The following is a 16,811-nucleotide window of genomic DNA, read 5'->3' on the forward strand; positions in this document are numbered from 1 at the left end:
CAGCCAGGGGGGCTATGTGAGGATGCTGTTCATTGACTTTAGTTCAGCATTCAACACAATAGTCCCCAGCAGACTGGTTGAGAAGCTGCTGGAACTGGGGCTTAGCACCCCTCTGTGTGCCTGGGTCCTGGACTTTCTCACTGCCAGGCTCCAAGTGGTCAGGATGGGAGAACACACATCTAGCTCCCTCACCCTGAACATAGGATCCCCCCAGGGCTGCGTCCTTAGCCCCCTACTGTACTCCCTGTACACACATGACTGTGGGGCCAGGTTCAGCTCAAACTCCATCATCAAGTTTGCTGATGACACTGTGGTGGTGGGCCGGATCTCCAACAACGATGAGAAGGCCTACCGGGAGGAGGTGGCTGATCTGGCACTCTGGTGTCAGGACAATAGCCTCCTCTTGAATGCCACTAAAACAAAGGAGCTGATTGTGGACTTCAGAAGGGCTAAACATCCAAGGACGTACACGCCACTGGAGATAAATGGGTCTATTGTGGATAGGGTGAGCAGTTTTAAATACTTGGGAGTCCGCATCGCAGAGGATCTGACGTGGGCAACGCACATTGCCGCACTGGTGGGTAAGGCTAAGCAGCGCCTTTACCACCTTAAACAACTGAGGAAATTCAGAGTGTCTCTGAGGATCCTTCATTGCTTCTACTCTGGGGCTGTAGAGAGCATCCTGTCCGGCAACATTACAGTCTGGTTTGGGAACAGCTCTGCCCAGGACAGGATGGCCCTGCAGAGAGTAGTGCGTTCGGCAGAACGCACCATGGGAACTACACTCGTCCCCCTGCAGGACCTATACATCAGGAGGTGCAGATCCAGAGCAAGCAAGATCATGAGGGACCCCTGCCACCCCAGTAACGGACTGTTCCAGATGCTACGATCAGGCAAACGCCTCCGCTGTCACGCTGTGAAAACGGAGAGGATGAGACGGAGTTTCTTCCCACAGGCCATCAGGACTGTCAACTTTTATAACCCCAGAGACTAAATTTTTGTCGACACTAATAGTAACTTATTAACTTTATTTATATGCTGTAACTGTAATTCTTTTTGTGCACAACCCGCAGGCATTGCAGGCATTTCACTGCACATCGTGTATGTGTATGTGACAAATAAATTTGACTTGACTTGACTTGAAGTTTGGAAGACTAAAACGTGACCCATCAATTTCTCACACGGTTTAACAACAATGATACAGTGTCTGGAAGCAGTGGTCAGTGTCAGAATAAAGGATCATCCACTCAGGACAGACAAGGAATGTTGCCTCCCAGGAGGTCGAGTAAATCTTTGGAATTCTCTGCAAGAGGACTGTGGAAGGTCAACATATTCAAGGCAGAAATCAATATTTTTAGAACTTAACGTAATTAAAGCCGTTTGGGTGACTACAGGAAAGTAGCACCAAGGGAAAGGATCAACCTTGATCTTAAGAAATGGCCGAGCAGCCAACAATCAGATCCTTGTGACTCTCTCCATAATCAAGTATTATTCACAGGAAAATGACTGCATTGAAGGAAATCAAAAAGGAACTCTCTGGTCAGTGATCGTCCAAGACTTGATCAAAACAAGTGCTGGGACCAGCCCCCACCATGAGTAATTCTCTCCCCGTGAGCCACAACTTCCCAGCTGTTGCAGAGATCACTCTCACTCATCTGGGAATTGCTGGCTGGGGCCACAGCCAGTGATATTTTCAGCAACGTTCCAGTGTAACCAGGCAGCAGATCCTAAAGATTTCAGAGCTAGTGTTTCCTCCCTCTCTCAATGCAGAATTCAGAAGGATTTCCTCCCACACTGTACCTGCATTGGCAGGGATCCCAGTGGCCCCACAGCTGTCACAGAAAGGAGCGCTGCTGACAGAAATTCCACTCACGCTTAAACCCCCACCCCTAAAGTTCCAATGCACAGCCCTTATCCTGATCAGATCAGCCACAAACTTCCAACTCGCTGCATTCCTATCTAATCCCTCCTCACACTCCACTACCAGTGTGGCAAGCACTGACTACCAATGAATGGGAGTGAGAGACACACAGCAAGTGGACCAGTCTGCTGCACGCATTCTGCGTAGATAGAAGGTGATGTAAAATCCAAACTATTTGTTCAGACATAAGCTGACACAGAGGCTCATCTGGCTTGACTGAAGATTCATTCATACTTTACCATGAAAGGATACACACACACAAGAGTTACCTTTCCAAACAACTGAATCATGAGCAACTCTACCCTGCTGCACGGTGAATAAGCCATGCCCTAAATTAACAGTGATTCCATTCTCTAGGCACGGCAAAGATCATTTGTTTAAACCATGTGCCCGTAGACAATGGACAACCCCTACCCTGAGAGAACAAGGTCTGTACAGTCACACCAAACAGCCATTACCCTGAATAAACTGTTCACTCTCCAAGTTACATTGAATAACCCTTACCCTGTATAAACAGTAACTCCATACAGAGGGTTTGACGGTCAAAGAATGACAGTCCAGTAAGATTGTTAATGATCTTTCCCCTGAACAGCAGTGACTGTATGGTTTGGACAAATCATACAAAGCAGGCAGTTTAGCCCTTCATGCTGCACCCGTGCTTTAAAAGTGCAGCCAATATGTCTCACAACCTTGCTCATTTCCCCCCACACCATATTTTTTTCCCTTTCAATTATTTATCCAATTCTTATCTGAAAGTTGCAGCTGGATTTGTTTCCGTACCTTTTCAGGCAGGGCAATTCAGATAACTTTCTGCACGATGGAATGGAATGGAATACTTTATTGTCACATGTGACAAGGCACAGTGAAATTCTTTGCTTGCATACCCAAGGTATACAAAGAGTCGCCATATATGGCGCTGAAAAAGTTACCCCCTCCCCCCTCCCTCTGGGTCCTCCATGGTTTCTCCCCCCCCCCTCCCGGAGGTTCCCCCACGCCAGGTCCTCCACTGTTCATTGTTCTTCCAGTGGTGCAGCAGTAGAGTTGTTGCCTTACAGTCTCACGGACCAGGTTCGATCCTGACTATGGGTGTTTCTGTATGGAGTTTGTACATTCTCCCCGTGACAGTGGGGGTTTTCTTCGGGTGCTCCGTTTTCCTCCCACATCTCCAAAGACATGCAGGTTTGTAGGTTAATTGGCTTCTGTAAATTGCCCCTAGTGTGTAGAATAGAACTAATGTACAGGCGATCGTTGGTCGGCACAGATTCGGGAGGCTAAAGGGCCTGTTTCCACACTGTGTCTCTACACTATACTATATTCCACCCTGCCCCCGAAAAAGCCTTCCATGATTTTGAAAACCTGCATCAAATCTTCCTTAGGTAGACACAAAATGCTGGAGTAACTCAGTGGGTCAGGCAGCATCTCTAGAGAGAAGGAATGGGTGAGGTTTCAGGTCGAGACCCTTCTTCAGACTTCCATCTCCCCAGAGATGCTGCCTGACCCGCTGAGTTACTCCAGCATTTTGTGTCTACCTTCGATTTAAACCAGCATCTGCAGGTTTTTTTTTCCTACACATCAAATCTTCCTTAATCTTCTGCTCCAGTTCTCAGCTTTGATATTTTCCATACAAGATTCCTCATCACAGGAAACTAGTAAACCCTTTTATACCCCTCATCATCCAATAATGTGTGAAACACAACCCATAATCCAGAGAGCATGCATGCTTAATAAACTTTAAATTAGAAACCTAATCTATTGCATGCCATGTATTACACAAACAAATTCCCGTCTCTATCTCCCCTTTTACCTTTGATGATTATATATGCATTCAAAATTAAAGTTCCATAAAATGTGGTAATTTAGCTCATGAAACCTCTGTTCCCCAAAATGTACCACTTCACTGCATAAATATCACCTGCCCCACATTTACCCATTTCTATTGTAAACTTTACAGTTGATTGCTTGGTGTTTTGTTGCTTCTGCAAACTTTAAAATGACGAACTCTAGAGATGTCATCATGAAAGCAACTCTTATATTAACCCCAAGATCACCATTCAAGTCTTCTCGATGCTCCAGAAAAACACTATTTAATCAGGCCGCGTTGCTTTACGATTCACACTGCTGCCGTTTCTTCAGCTTTGCTCAGCAGCGGTTATTTTGTCGATTGCCTTTGAAAAGAAAAACATATGCAAACCATACAACCCTCAATACTTCAAATTAGCCACAAAATCATTTCAACGCATTTGCCTTCCAGTCATTCATTGACCCATAATTTTCTATTGCCAATTAGTTACATCCCAGATTATCCAAGGAGATTCCACACCACAGACATTAAACTCATTAGGTTGGACAAACAGTGATACAGCACATGGCCTATAACCTGAAAAGAATCAGAATCAGATAGAAACAGATGGTGGCCAGTGGGCACCAACCCAGATCACTCTGGGTGGACCTTTTTTTGACCAGCAGGGATGCAATGCATCACTATGGATGCCTGTGTTTTTAATCTGGTTCTGATTCCATGTGCTGTGTATCTGTTTGTTCAACCCAGTGAGTTTGACATCTGCAGCAAATATATCTTTGATCTGCAGTGTGGAACCTCCTCGAATAATCTTGGATGTAATTGAAAGTTGCCAATTGAAGTATGAACAAAGAAATGGAAGGTAAACATGTTAAAAATGGCTTGTAGTTCTGGAGAAACCCAAGGGTAAACATGTTAAAAATGAATTTGTGACTAATTTAAAGTAACAAGAGCATTAATGAGGTTGGCTTAGTTTGCATTTGCTTTCCGTGCTGCATGACAACGTCTATATAACAACACTTTATTGTCACTCGGCACAAACACCGAGCGAAATTTCAGCAGTCACAAGACACAAGACACAACAAAAAAGAAAAGAACACAGGACACCCGACCCCAACACAAACATCCATCACAGTGACTCCAAACACCCCCTCACTGTGATGGAGGCAACAAAACTTCCCCTCTCTTCCCCCCGCACCCACGGACAGGCAGCTCGACCCCTACCGAGGCAAACGACACGCACAGCCCCCGCAAGGGGATGGAAGGCCCCGCGGCCGAGCCGCCCCGGGCACCGAAACGTCCCGCGGCCACACCGGGCGATGTTAAGTCCAGCGGCCGAGCCGCACCGGGCACTGAAAAGTCCAGCGGCCAAACCGCACCGGGCACCGAAACGTCCCGCGGCCGAGCCGCACCGGGCACTGAAACGTCCCGCGGCCGCACCGGGCGATGTTAAGTCCAGCGGCCGAGCCACACCGGGCACTGAAACGTCCCGCGGCCGAGCCACACCGGGCACTGAAACGTCCCGCGGCCGCACCATTAATCCCATTAACTAGCCTAGGTCCATAAAACTGCTGCTTACAACTTATCAACTACGTAGACAATGCAACAAGATATTTACCAACCCTAGTAAAAACAAATATTTTATGCTCCTTTTAATCTTTTTTATCAATTAAATTCAATCTTTGTCCCTGGTTTTTAATCTCATCACCAAGGGAAATATGCTCTTCCTATTAACTCTCTTGTATACACCACACTCAACACCCCTTCAGTCTTCTCTGCTCTAAATAAATCAACCACTGCATGTTCAATTTTACTTCCCAGTCCTGGCAACTACTTCAAATCTCCTCTGTACCCTCTCCAGTACAAGCAGCTCCTTCCTGTAAATGTGATGACCAGAACTGTATGCGGTATTCAGGTTGTGGTCCAGCTAGTGTTGCATACAGTTTTGGCATCGCCTCCTGCTCTTAGATTCGGTCTTAGTTAATAAAAGAATCCCATATGGCTTTTTAACCACTACCTTGAAGTATCTGCAGCCATAATTCTCAATTTTCTCCTGTTTATTGGGTATTCTCTTCCCCTGCTCCAAATGCATGACCTCACCTTTCTGGATCAAACTTCCTTTGCAAAAGCCAATTAACTAGACCATCTACATCTTTCCATTCTATTCCCTCCTCCTTCCACTTCTCTACTTTCCAAATCTACATTCAATCTCATATCCCCCTGACAAGATGGCTTCAAACTGCCCCAAAGCAATTGCAAACCCAGTGGGTGGCACCAAAAGCACTGTTTTTCTTCAAGGTCTACCTGCTAGACACCCTCAATCCTGTACTCAATCCTACATAGAAACATAGAAATTAGATGCAGGAGTAGGTCACTCAGCCCTTTGAGCCAGCACTGCCATTCAATATGATCATGGCTGATCAACCAAAATCAGTACCCCGTTCCTGCTTTCTCCCCATATCCCTTGATTCCGTTAGTCCCAAGAGCTAAATCTAACTCTCTCTTGAAAACATCCAGTGAATTGCGGGTAATGTTTCATTTCACTACACATTTATGTGTATGTGACAAATAAACGACTATTGACTATTGAATTGGCCTCCACTGCCTTCTGTGGCAGAGAATTCCACAGATTTGAAAAAGTTGGGTGAAAAAGTTTTTTCTCATCTCAGTCCTAAATGGCCTACCCCTTATTCTTAAACTGTGACCCCTGGTTCTGGAATTTGTACCAAATCCTTCAGGCTTTGGTACAAATATGGAACACGCGCCTTGGCTGCACAGCTTCTCTCCAGAGTTTCCCAGCAGCCGCTCATTGGTATTCTAGCCCTGGCACCAGGGTGGCATTATTCCATCCTGGAGTCACATCTACAAGTATGGACGCACTGCCCCGGGAAATCCCCTTCTACTGTGTTTGTCCAAAACACAGGAATTGTCCCAGAGTTTCCACATGACACGGGATGCACATCCCATAGGTCAAAGGTGGCCTGCTTCAATTTATTAGATGAACTCACCAAGCAGAAATAAAACCCGGTTTATAACAAAAGCCACCCACCAACCAGCACCTCTACTTGTATTCGGAACCCAGCCTTTCACTGCCATTTCTTGCTTCCTCATTAGGCCATTTCTTTTCTTTTGAGAGAACACTCTGAACAATATTATTTCCACTTCTCCCAACATGCACTGAAACAACAGTCCAAAACACATGCTAATTATAGAGAAATGATTAGGGAAATATAGCTCAGAGATGGCAAGCCAGCATCCAAATCCAAACAGGCATTTGAATTGCCATGGCATAGAAAGCTGCAGACCAAGTGCCAGTAAATGAGATTGGCACAGATAGATATCAATGGACAAAAAGACCCATTTCTTTGCAGCAGGATTGCTACATCTTCACTACATCGACTCTTGCTGACAATGCTAAAAGTCACTGATCGAGACTGTTAACAGGTCTCTGATGAGGCGAAGGCCATGGATGCCAACAAGAGTAACAAGTAGTATAAGGAAATAACTGCAGATGCTGGTACAAATCAAAGATATTTATTCACAAAATGCTGGAGTAACTCAGCAGGTCAGGCAGCATCTCGGGAGAGAAGGAATGGGTGACGTTTCGGGTCGAGACCCTTCTTCAGACTGAAGAAGGGTCTCGACCCGAAACGTCACCCGTTCCTTCTCTCCCGAGATGCTGCCTGACCTGCTGAGTTACTCCAGCATTTTGTGAATAAACAAGAGTAACAAGCTCATCAAGAAAGCTGGCTCCATCCTGGGGGCGGAGTTGGATTCATTGGAGGTGGTCTTGGAGGCTCCTCAAACTGTAGAGCATCTTGGACAATACCGCACACCCCTCCATGACACACTGGTCAACCTGAGGAGCACCTTCAGAAACAGACTGGTCCCACCAAGATGCAGCACAGAACACCACAGGAGATCCTTTTTCTCTGTGGCTATCAAACTGTACCGCTCTTCCCCCTTCTGCCATGGGGTAGACCGACTCCCCTCTCCCCCACCAATCTTTGCACATCCCCAATCCTTTCCACTCGTCACTTTAATTTCATGTATCTTGTGTGTTATGATTGTTGGCAGACCAATTTCCCTCCTGGGATAAATGAAGTTCTATCGTATCGTATAATGTATCACTTCTCAGTCTTTCCCTTTCAAGACAAGGAGACCCTAGGCATGCTCACTCTTCCCTTTTCCTGGTATAATTCAAATAACTGCACACCACTTACAACTGCACCACACCTACCAAACCCCCCCCCCCCCCCCAATCTATGAACCTCACATCGACTGATTCCTCCAAAACAACCTCACAAGTAACAATAATGTCCATCTCAATTCAATGAAGTTTCACATAAAATCACTAATCCTCTCCACAGTTGACTGTCACGGGCTCCTTACTGCCAGCGAGTCAGTCTCATGAGGCAGCAAAGACCAAAGTGGGATGGGAACCCCAATGTAAAACGGACCACATGAGCGGAGCTGGTCACTATACAGAGTGAATGACAATCAACAACAAAATAGAAGTGTAAAGAATACAAGCAGACGGTGTACATTTGGCCTTTTTGCCACAGTGTTTGTAGCCAAACATTCACTTCAGTAACCATTTAATAATTTGATCTCCACTGCTTACTGTGGCAGAGAATTTCTGCAGGTTCACCACCATACGCTGAACTGCATCTTTCCTGTCAAATGAGAGATACCATCCCTGGAATCAGTTTAGTAAAACTTGGTTGCACTCCCTCACCAGTTCCAAGCCGCACACTAAACACCAGATATGGTCTCCAATCCCAGGGTAGCTGTAGCTTGACATCTCTGCTCCTGCAATGAAGTAAATGTGCCACTTGGCTTCCTGGTTACTTATTTTCGGCAACTGGTATTTCAAGACACTCAGTTCATATTGCATCTTCTAGTTTCCTCCAATCCATCACCATGATGGTAATAATCTCTATTCATTTTTTTAGGAACCAAAGAAGATAATGTTAACTATCTCCCAACAATATCATCTTGGTAATCTATCATCTTTTAGTGCAAGTGAAATGAAACAGAGGTTTTCCTAACAAATACAGGCAGTGTCCAACTCTCTCGAGAGCCTTGGTCTCTCACCCATCTGGGAGGTTATCCGTGTCCAATGTGAAGATAGAACCAAAGTATGCATTTAATTGTTCTTCCACTTTGTTCCAAATACAACTTCCCCCATTTCTGACAGCAGAAAACCTACATTTGTCTACACTGACCTTAATCTCTTCAAATATTCAACGCAGATTTTACTGTCCAGTTTTTAATCACTCGTGCAAGCTTACTCCACTTCCCTCTCAAAACATACGTGTTCTTCTTTGCAAGGAACATTCGTTTAGTTTAGATTAGAGATGCAGCACAGAAATGGCCCCTTCAGCCCACCGAGTCCACTTTGACCAGCGATTCACACATACTAACACTATCCTACATACACCATGACAATTAGCATACAAACCTATACGTCTTTGGAGTGTGGGAGGAAACCGGAGCATCCAGAGAAAACCCTCGCAGGTCACATGGAGAACGTACAACAGCATGTACGGACAGCACTCAGATTGAACCTGGGTCTCTGGAGCTGTAAGGCTGCAACTCCACCGCTGCACCACCATGCTGCCCATTCAGAATGAACGGCCTGTATATAATCACAGCAAGTCCAGTTTTCTTTCCCTAGGCGTTGCCCAACCTACTGACCATTCCCTACATGTTCTCTTACTTCACTGGTCAAACCCTGGATAAGAATGCAAACCTCCAGTGGTCCGGAATAATCAAAATCAATTGTGTGCAACAAAGCAGTAATCGATTAATGGTGCAACACAGCAGGAACTTCAGCACATTCACTAGCAACAGAAGCAGAGAAATGGCACTTGTTCAGCCATGAGATGAACAGCAACGGTGATTCTGGAGAAAGGTGAATGTCAGACAGCAAATGGAGGAAGTTTTTCATTTTCAACAAAAACAACAACAAAAAATAATCACAAAATTAATTAGACTGAATGGAAAGAATTTTTGGCATGGAGTTGAAATGATGTGGGAAGCACAAGGAGGTACAGAAGGATTAAAATCTCCGAGAGGAAGGGAACACCTAGCTGGAATTAAAACAGACACGAAAGGGAAAGAGCCAGGGGAAGTGCAACAGCCAGGAACCACAGGAAACCGCAACACTCTGGGATGGGGCCAGTCACCACAGGACCAGGCTACAGCTCAGCCACTACTGGCACCAAAACCATTGGCAATGAAGGAGTACAAATCCACAGAGAGACACAAAAAGCTGGAGTAACTCAGTGGGACAGGCAGCATCTCTGGAGAGAAGGAATGGGCGAATTTTTGGGTCAAGACCCTTCTTCAAATCCACAACTAGGTTGTTGTCTGGACCTGGTTATGCCAGCTAATTCAGCCTTTTTTACTTTTAACAACTTAATTGACGCTCCTGATGCAGTTGGCCACGCAGGAGTCTGTTACCCTCCAAAGTCTCCCATTTCATAAAGCAGTGAAGCTGCTTTAATACGGGCGGGGTGGCCCGGGACCTTGGGTATTTGAGAGTCATGCAAACCCTACAGCCAGGCTCTTGCAAGGAGCGGCACTGAGAGACAGCTGAGGGACATGGCAAGCTGTCAGACTCCAAGGTTATCACGGGCACATTCCTGCCAGCTGCCCGAGCAGCTGTATATAGCTCTTGAGCTCAGCATAGGAGTGGGGGAAGGGGGTGAGGAGAGCAACTTGGGACAGGCGTGACTTTGCAAATGTGTGGGGAATATTCTGGAAGGGCAACCCGTTGAACCACAGCACCGCAGGACAGCTGGAGCCGGGCAGTTATCAACAGGAATTACTTTCTGAATGGATGTCTGGATGGAGGGCGAGTGAAGGGGGAACTGAAAGGAAAAGTGGGAACAAAAAGGACATGGAACAAATTACTGCCGACTGAACCTTATTGTTTCAATGATCAAACTGATTCAAGGGGCCAAGAAAGTTCATGGCTGACCATTTGTTGCCGTCTCCTGGACAAGGGCCAAGACGGTTTTAACTCCTGGCCAAGATTAAATGAGCAACCAAGACAAGGGGTTGAAGGTTGGGAGCCACTTCCCTTATATTCACAATTCGGAGATTGAAATATTGATCCAAACGATGAATATATGTAGAGTAAATGCAAGGATCACTTTCATGTGACGGCAACAGGATAGGTACATATTTCCCCCCCAAACACTGGGAGAAAAATCACTAATGTGTGGGCATGCAGATGAAAGCTTTCAGATCCCAATTGGTAATTTTCAATTAGTGTAGGAGAGATTATTGAGAGATACTGGATACTGTAACAAGCACACCCACTAACTTCACAGTAGCACAAGACCATGTGACTCAGCCCGGGACTCCCTAACATCCCTTCTCGCAATTTAATCCCCTTAGACTCATCAGCTGCTACTAGTAACCATGAAACAAGAATGTGGAGGAAAACAGATAACATTTCCCAACCAACCCTGGCCCGCCAACTACAACTTGCAGGTCACAGCATCTTCAACGTAGCCCCAGGTATCTTCACAGGATCAGTTACCAGACAAAAACTGACATCAATGACTTGGGTGAAGGGATTAAAAGTACCATTAGCAAATTTGCAGATGATTCAAAGCTGGGTGGTAGTGTGAACTGTGAGGAAGATGCTATGAGGTTGCAGGGTGACTTGGACAGGTTGTGCGAGTGGGCGGATGCATGGCAGATGCAGTTTAATGTGGATAAGTGTGAGGTTATCCACTTTGGTGGCAAGAATAAGAAGGCTGATTCAGTCACTGAAAGGAAGCATGCAGGTACAGCAGGCAGTGAAGAAAGCCAATGCAATGTTGGCCTTCATAACAAGAGGAGTTGAGTATAGGAGCAAAGAGGTCCTTCTGCAGTTGTACAGGGCCCTAGTGAGACCGCACCTGGAGTACTGTGTGCATGTTTGGTCTCCAAATTTGAGGAAGGATATTCTTGCTATTGAGGGCGTGCAGCGTAGATTTACTAGGTTAATTCCCCGAATGGCGGGACTGTCATATGTTGAAAGACTGGAGCGACTAGGCTTGTATACACTGGAATTGAGAGGGGATCTTATCGAAACACATAAGATTATTAAGGGGTTGGACACGTTGGAGGCAGGAAACATGTTCCCAATGTTGGGGGAGTCCAGAATCAGGGGCCACAGTTTAAGAATAAGGGGTAGGCCATTTAGAACGGAGATGAGGAAAAACTTTTTCAGTCAGAGAGTTGTAAATCTGTGGAATTCTCTGCCTCAGAAGGCAGTGGATGCCAATTCTCTGAATGCATTCAAGAGAGAGCTAGATAGAGCTCTTAAGGATAGCAGAGTCAGGGAGTATGGGGAGAAGGCAGGAACGGGGTACTGATTGAGAATGATCAGCCATGATCACATTGAATGGTGGTGCTGGCTCGAAGGGCCGAATGGCCAATTGTCTATTGTCATATGACAGGGGACAAAAGGTTTGGTCAATGAGGTAGTAGTGGAGAGGTAGAGAGGTCGGGGAATAAATGACAGAGCTTAGGACAGCAGCTGAAGCCACAGCATCAGAGGGAAAACTGGGGGTGCACAAGAGGCCAGAATTGGGAGGAAGTTGGATCTGAGAGAGTCGTGGAGCTGGACTGAAGGGTCAGTCAGCACTGAGGTAGCACCACCCTCCCCCCCCCCCACCCCACCCCCAAAGAGGGAATGGGCGAGCTGGGAGCACAGTTTGGGATAGGCTGTGGTGTACGGAGAGTAGCAGATGGAAGGGTGGTCAAAGAGGAATTTAAATATTCATGTTTTAATAATTGATATTGCTCGGGGTTTCAGCAGCAGATGGGCAAGGGCAGAGATGGGTAGGTGATATGGGACAGGCAGAGTTGGGAATCAAAGTTGGGTCAAACAGAATACTGAAGATGTGAGCAGCCTGGCATCCTTTGAAGAAGTATAGCCAAAGATAGATTACATTTTTAATCACACCTTTTACAGCCTCAGATCTTCCCAAAGGTGTTTTTAAGCCAGCAAAGTAAATGCAAAGATTACACAGCTCGGGAAAGATGACAGCGCGATTCTGTAGGCAAGTGACCAGAAACAAAAAAATGTTTTGGAATAGTTCATTACAAAATAAATATTATTTTTAAAGTTTAAAATAGTCCCGCATGAGTTTAGGTTGTTGTGAGAGAGCTGGTAAAACCTCTGTTTGATGTTTCACCTGAAAGAAAGCAGCTCTGACTGTGTAGGGCTGGAATTTAGCTTAGATTTTTACTCTCAAGTTTCAAGCATGAAGCAACCTTGTGATTCACAAGTCCATGTGCCCTAACTAAACCACAGAACACTACGGTCCAGGTCAGTCTCACTGTCCGAGATGTTGTGGTGAAGATAAGAGTAATTGAAGTTCCACTCAAAAGTACTATAAATATCAAAAAAGACTGTGCCTTTCACATCCTTATCATGCCCAACCACTTGACAGCGACCAGACTCAGGAAGTGATTTCTTGTATTTCAGGAAACACGGCAAGTAGTTTATCTGGAACACAATTTCAACATCAGTAATCGTGATCAATCATTTAATCACCTGCATCAGTGAAGATGGTTGAAATATAAGTATCGGTCAGAACACTGGGCAAAATCTCCACTACTCTTGGGTTGGGAGACAGTCTCATCTCCTGGGACTTGGGTTCAATTCTGACCTCGGGTGCTATCTGCGTTCCCTCAATGACAACATAGGCTTCATCCCAGTGTTTCCACATCCCAAACATCTGCTGATTAGTTGCTACTGTGAGTTACCTCTCAGTGTACTTAAATAGCAAAAATAACGTTTAAAAAGTGTGTTTTGGAAGGCTAGAAGGAGAAGCAGGTAGAATTGCACTGTTGGGAGTTAGTGTGGAATCAATATGCTGAACCTCCTCCTGGGTCAGAATGCAAGCAAATTTCCAACAGTGCTGTTGGATTTAACAATGCACATGGATTCACAGCATAGCACCATCAGATGACCTTCCAAGTCAAGGCAATGGGTCCCTTTGTCCACACACACTCATTGCCAAATTACTCATTTTAGCTACAGCAGTGCTAGCCGTTATTGAGACATGATAAGATTCTGTATAAATAGAAATTAGTCCAGATTTAGTGTATTACGGCATTCAGAAAGATCCAGGATAGAAGGAAGAAATTGGAAGCAGTTTGCCTCATTTCCTCCATAGATCCGTTCACGCCCTCCCTTCAAATCCCATTCGCTGCCAAAAGTTACAACAAAAGCTGCTTGCCCGGTCCTTCCGGCTCCATCTCAGATCATAAAAAGCACATTTTAGCCACGCTGGTGAACATGTTCATCACCCCAACCAACTGTGTCCCCAGTTACAAACCATTGTGCCGCTGGAGGAGATGGTTCTCCCTATTCTGCTGAAACTATGGGTTCCCTCAAAGTATCGAAGGAACTGGCCCAGGACTCAGGCTGAAGTTTAGTGTGGGCTCCCTGTTCCCCACAGCACAGGGTCTTGGATGTGACACCTGGGTTGTCCCAGGCGCCCATAAGTGAGACCCCATTGAGAAGGCTGGGTGTGGGGGGAGAGGGGGGGTGTGGGGGGAGGGAGGAGAGGAGGACAAGGGGGTCACACGGCGGGCCACCTACCGATAGAGACTAGTTTAATCCTCTCTCTGTCCAGGAACTCCAGGGCCACCGAGACGTTCTCCAGCTTCATCTGACGGAAGTTGGGCCGCGAGTGATACTTTCTGTACATCTTCTTCTGGCTGAGGACCTCGAGGAGCCCGATCAGCCTCAGGCCGTCGCCCAGGTCCTTCTGCAGGTCGCCGATGCGCTTGTTCATACACTTCAGGTGCTCGTTGCACCAACGGGTGAAGGTGTTCTGCTGGATCTTCTTCCAGGGCGCGTCCTCCGCCAGGTCCTTCTCGGTTGCCGGCATCTCGCCGTCGTCCTGCCCGTTGGCGGCTAGTCCTTGTTGATCCATGGAAGTCATGGCCAGGATGTGGCGCTGAAACTTTGCTCAAACTTTGCGGTCGGCGGGGGTTTAACAAGCCGCGAGTCCGAGTCCGAGTCCGAGTCCGCCTCTGCCTATCTCTGGGCGCTGCCCAAAACCAAGTGTCCACTCCGCCCGAAGGCTGTTCTCCTCGGCTCCCTCTCGCCGAATGATCGCGCTCCCAGCCCAGCCGCACTTTTTAATCAGTGACGGCTGCTCGGAGTTCACGTCAGAGCCCAGGATCGCCAGGAATCCCGAGGCCATGTCCATATAAACCCCGCACCGAATCAAGTGTTCGCGGCCCGAGGCGTCCCGCCCCCGGGGCTAATCATAGACACCCGCTCATTGCGCTGCCACGCTCACTGCAGCCTTATTTTTAGAACAGCACACACTCGAGGGGCACGAATGGGTTAATCGGATTCCTACCTGTGTGTTCATGGATGAACTTTTCAGTAAACGAGCGGGGCGGGGGGGGCGGGAGGGGAGGGAGGGGAGAGAGACTGTCCTGGCCCTCCCAGTTTATTCTGTAGCTGAATTAACATCCCGCCACCCAATGGGTTAACTTTCCACGTTACGATGGTCTGTCAGCCAACATGAAGGGGTTACTTCACTAATCTTCAATTTACTCCCCCCCCCCCCCCCCCCTCCTCCCTGCCTTTGCCCCAAATCCATTCTTTCAAGTATTAACCTGTACCTCCCATTCAGTGGGTCAACTCCCCTGGAGAAGGGATTCAAATGTTTTCATTGTATTGAGAAGGTGTTGGTTACCCCCCTCCTCCCCTGTATTCAATGGATTAACAATCCAGATTAGGGCAAATCCGCTTCACTTCCACCTCTATTCAAGTTAATCCTTGGAGAGTGTAATTAACCGAGTCTTCTGTCCCAACAAATAGATAAATGTCCCAGAACATAATTCTCCCTATCTCTCTCTCTCTTCTCCCCCCCCCCCCCCATTTCTCATTTCCTATTCTACAGATGTGGTTAGATTCCTGTAACAAAAAGTGACAGTATGGAAATCCAAAGGGAACACCAAACACACTGAGCTCAGCTGCTATTTCTGAATATCTTTGGAGCAGTATTAAAATAAGAGGTTAATTTTTACTCATTTATTTCTGCACCTCCCGCCTCCTTACAAGAATAGCTGTACGCACGTCCTCATTGATCATATTTAGCACAAGGCATCATTGCCAGGGGCTAGGCCTCATCACTCAGCAATGTAACAACCCATTACCGAATGCTCCAGCAACACTGCCTTTCACTTTAATAAAGTAATTAAATCTGTTTTTCTTCATGCCTTCAAGGTGCCTCACAAGGCATCAGCTTCTGAATTAGTTGGGTGACCCGTGTGTGTGACATTCCTCATAGACCAACACTGGGGTCTCTAATCATCTCCATTGCTCCTCTGGTCCCTGTTCAGGATCTGACTCACATTTCCGATGCCAGATCCTTCTAACCTTCCGTCTCCAAGCCAGTAAATCTTTATGTTTGGACTAGGATCCTAGAGCAGATGCTTCTCTCGCATGTTCACCTGTTCTCTGATTTCTCACTATCACCTGCCGATTAGCTCAGCAAAGTGACTGCTGTATCAGTCGGGGAGCACTTTGGGACCAGTGACTATAATATTATTCATTTTTAAATAGTTATGAGGAAAGATAGAACTGGTCCACAGCTTAAGGTCCTCCATAGGGGCATGGACATTTGTCATTTTTCATCATAACATTTGTGTTATGGTGAAAAGCAAGTCTGGCATGTTTACGGAAATCTGGTGAGAGATATTGAGGCTCCAGTCAGGAGAAAGCAGACGTACATCTGTTTTAGGGCATCAGGATCAAGCAACTCCCTCAACAAGTACATGTGTGAGAGTACATTTAAAATGGAAATCAGGAAGGCAAAAAAGGGCATGAGATGGATCTGGTAGGCAAGGTAAAAGGAAATCCCAAGTGATTCTTCAGGTATATTAGGAGTAAAAGGGTAGCAAGGGAGAAATAGATCCCCTTAAAGATCAGCTTGGTTGTCTATGTGTAGAGTCACAAGAAATGGATGAGATTTTTTATGAATAGTTCTGAGCGGTTTTTACCGTGGAATAGATCGGTCAGGGTACAAGAAGTTGGAAGGTTATGTTGCGGTT

General features: G+C 46.3%; 1 protein-coding gene across 2 annotated transcripts in view; it reads right to left on the reverse strand.

Annotated features, from left to right (window-relative positions):
- Nucleotides 1-15,093, reverse strand: part of flncb (filamin C, gamma b (actin binding protein 280)) — a 64,256-nt gene extending 49,163 nt beyond the window's left edge. For both annotated transcript variants that reach the window (XM_078419638.1, XM_078419637.1), the window contains exon 1: nt 14,338-15,093. In XM_078419638.1, coding sequence (XP_078275764.1) covers nt 14,338-14,683 — 346 coding nt within the window. In that variant the 5' untranslated portion in view covers nt 14,684-15,093. The remainder of the gene's footprint in view (nt 1-14,337) is intronic.
- Between the last annotated feature and the right edge of the window lie 1,718 nt (nt 15,094-16,811).

The sequence above is a fragment of the Rhinoraja longicauda genome, chromosome 23 (genome assembly GCF_053455715.1).
Source record: "Rhinoraja longicauda isolate Sanriku21f chromosome 23, sRhiLon1.1, whole genome shotgun sequence".
NCBI lineage: Eukaryota > Metazoa > Chordata > Chondrichthyes > Rajiformes > Arhynchobatidae > Rhinoraja > Rhinoraja longicauda.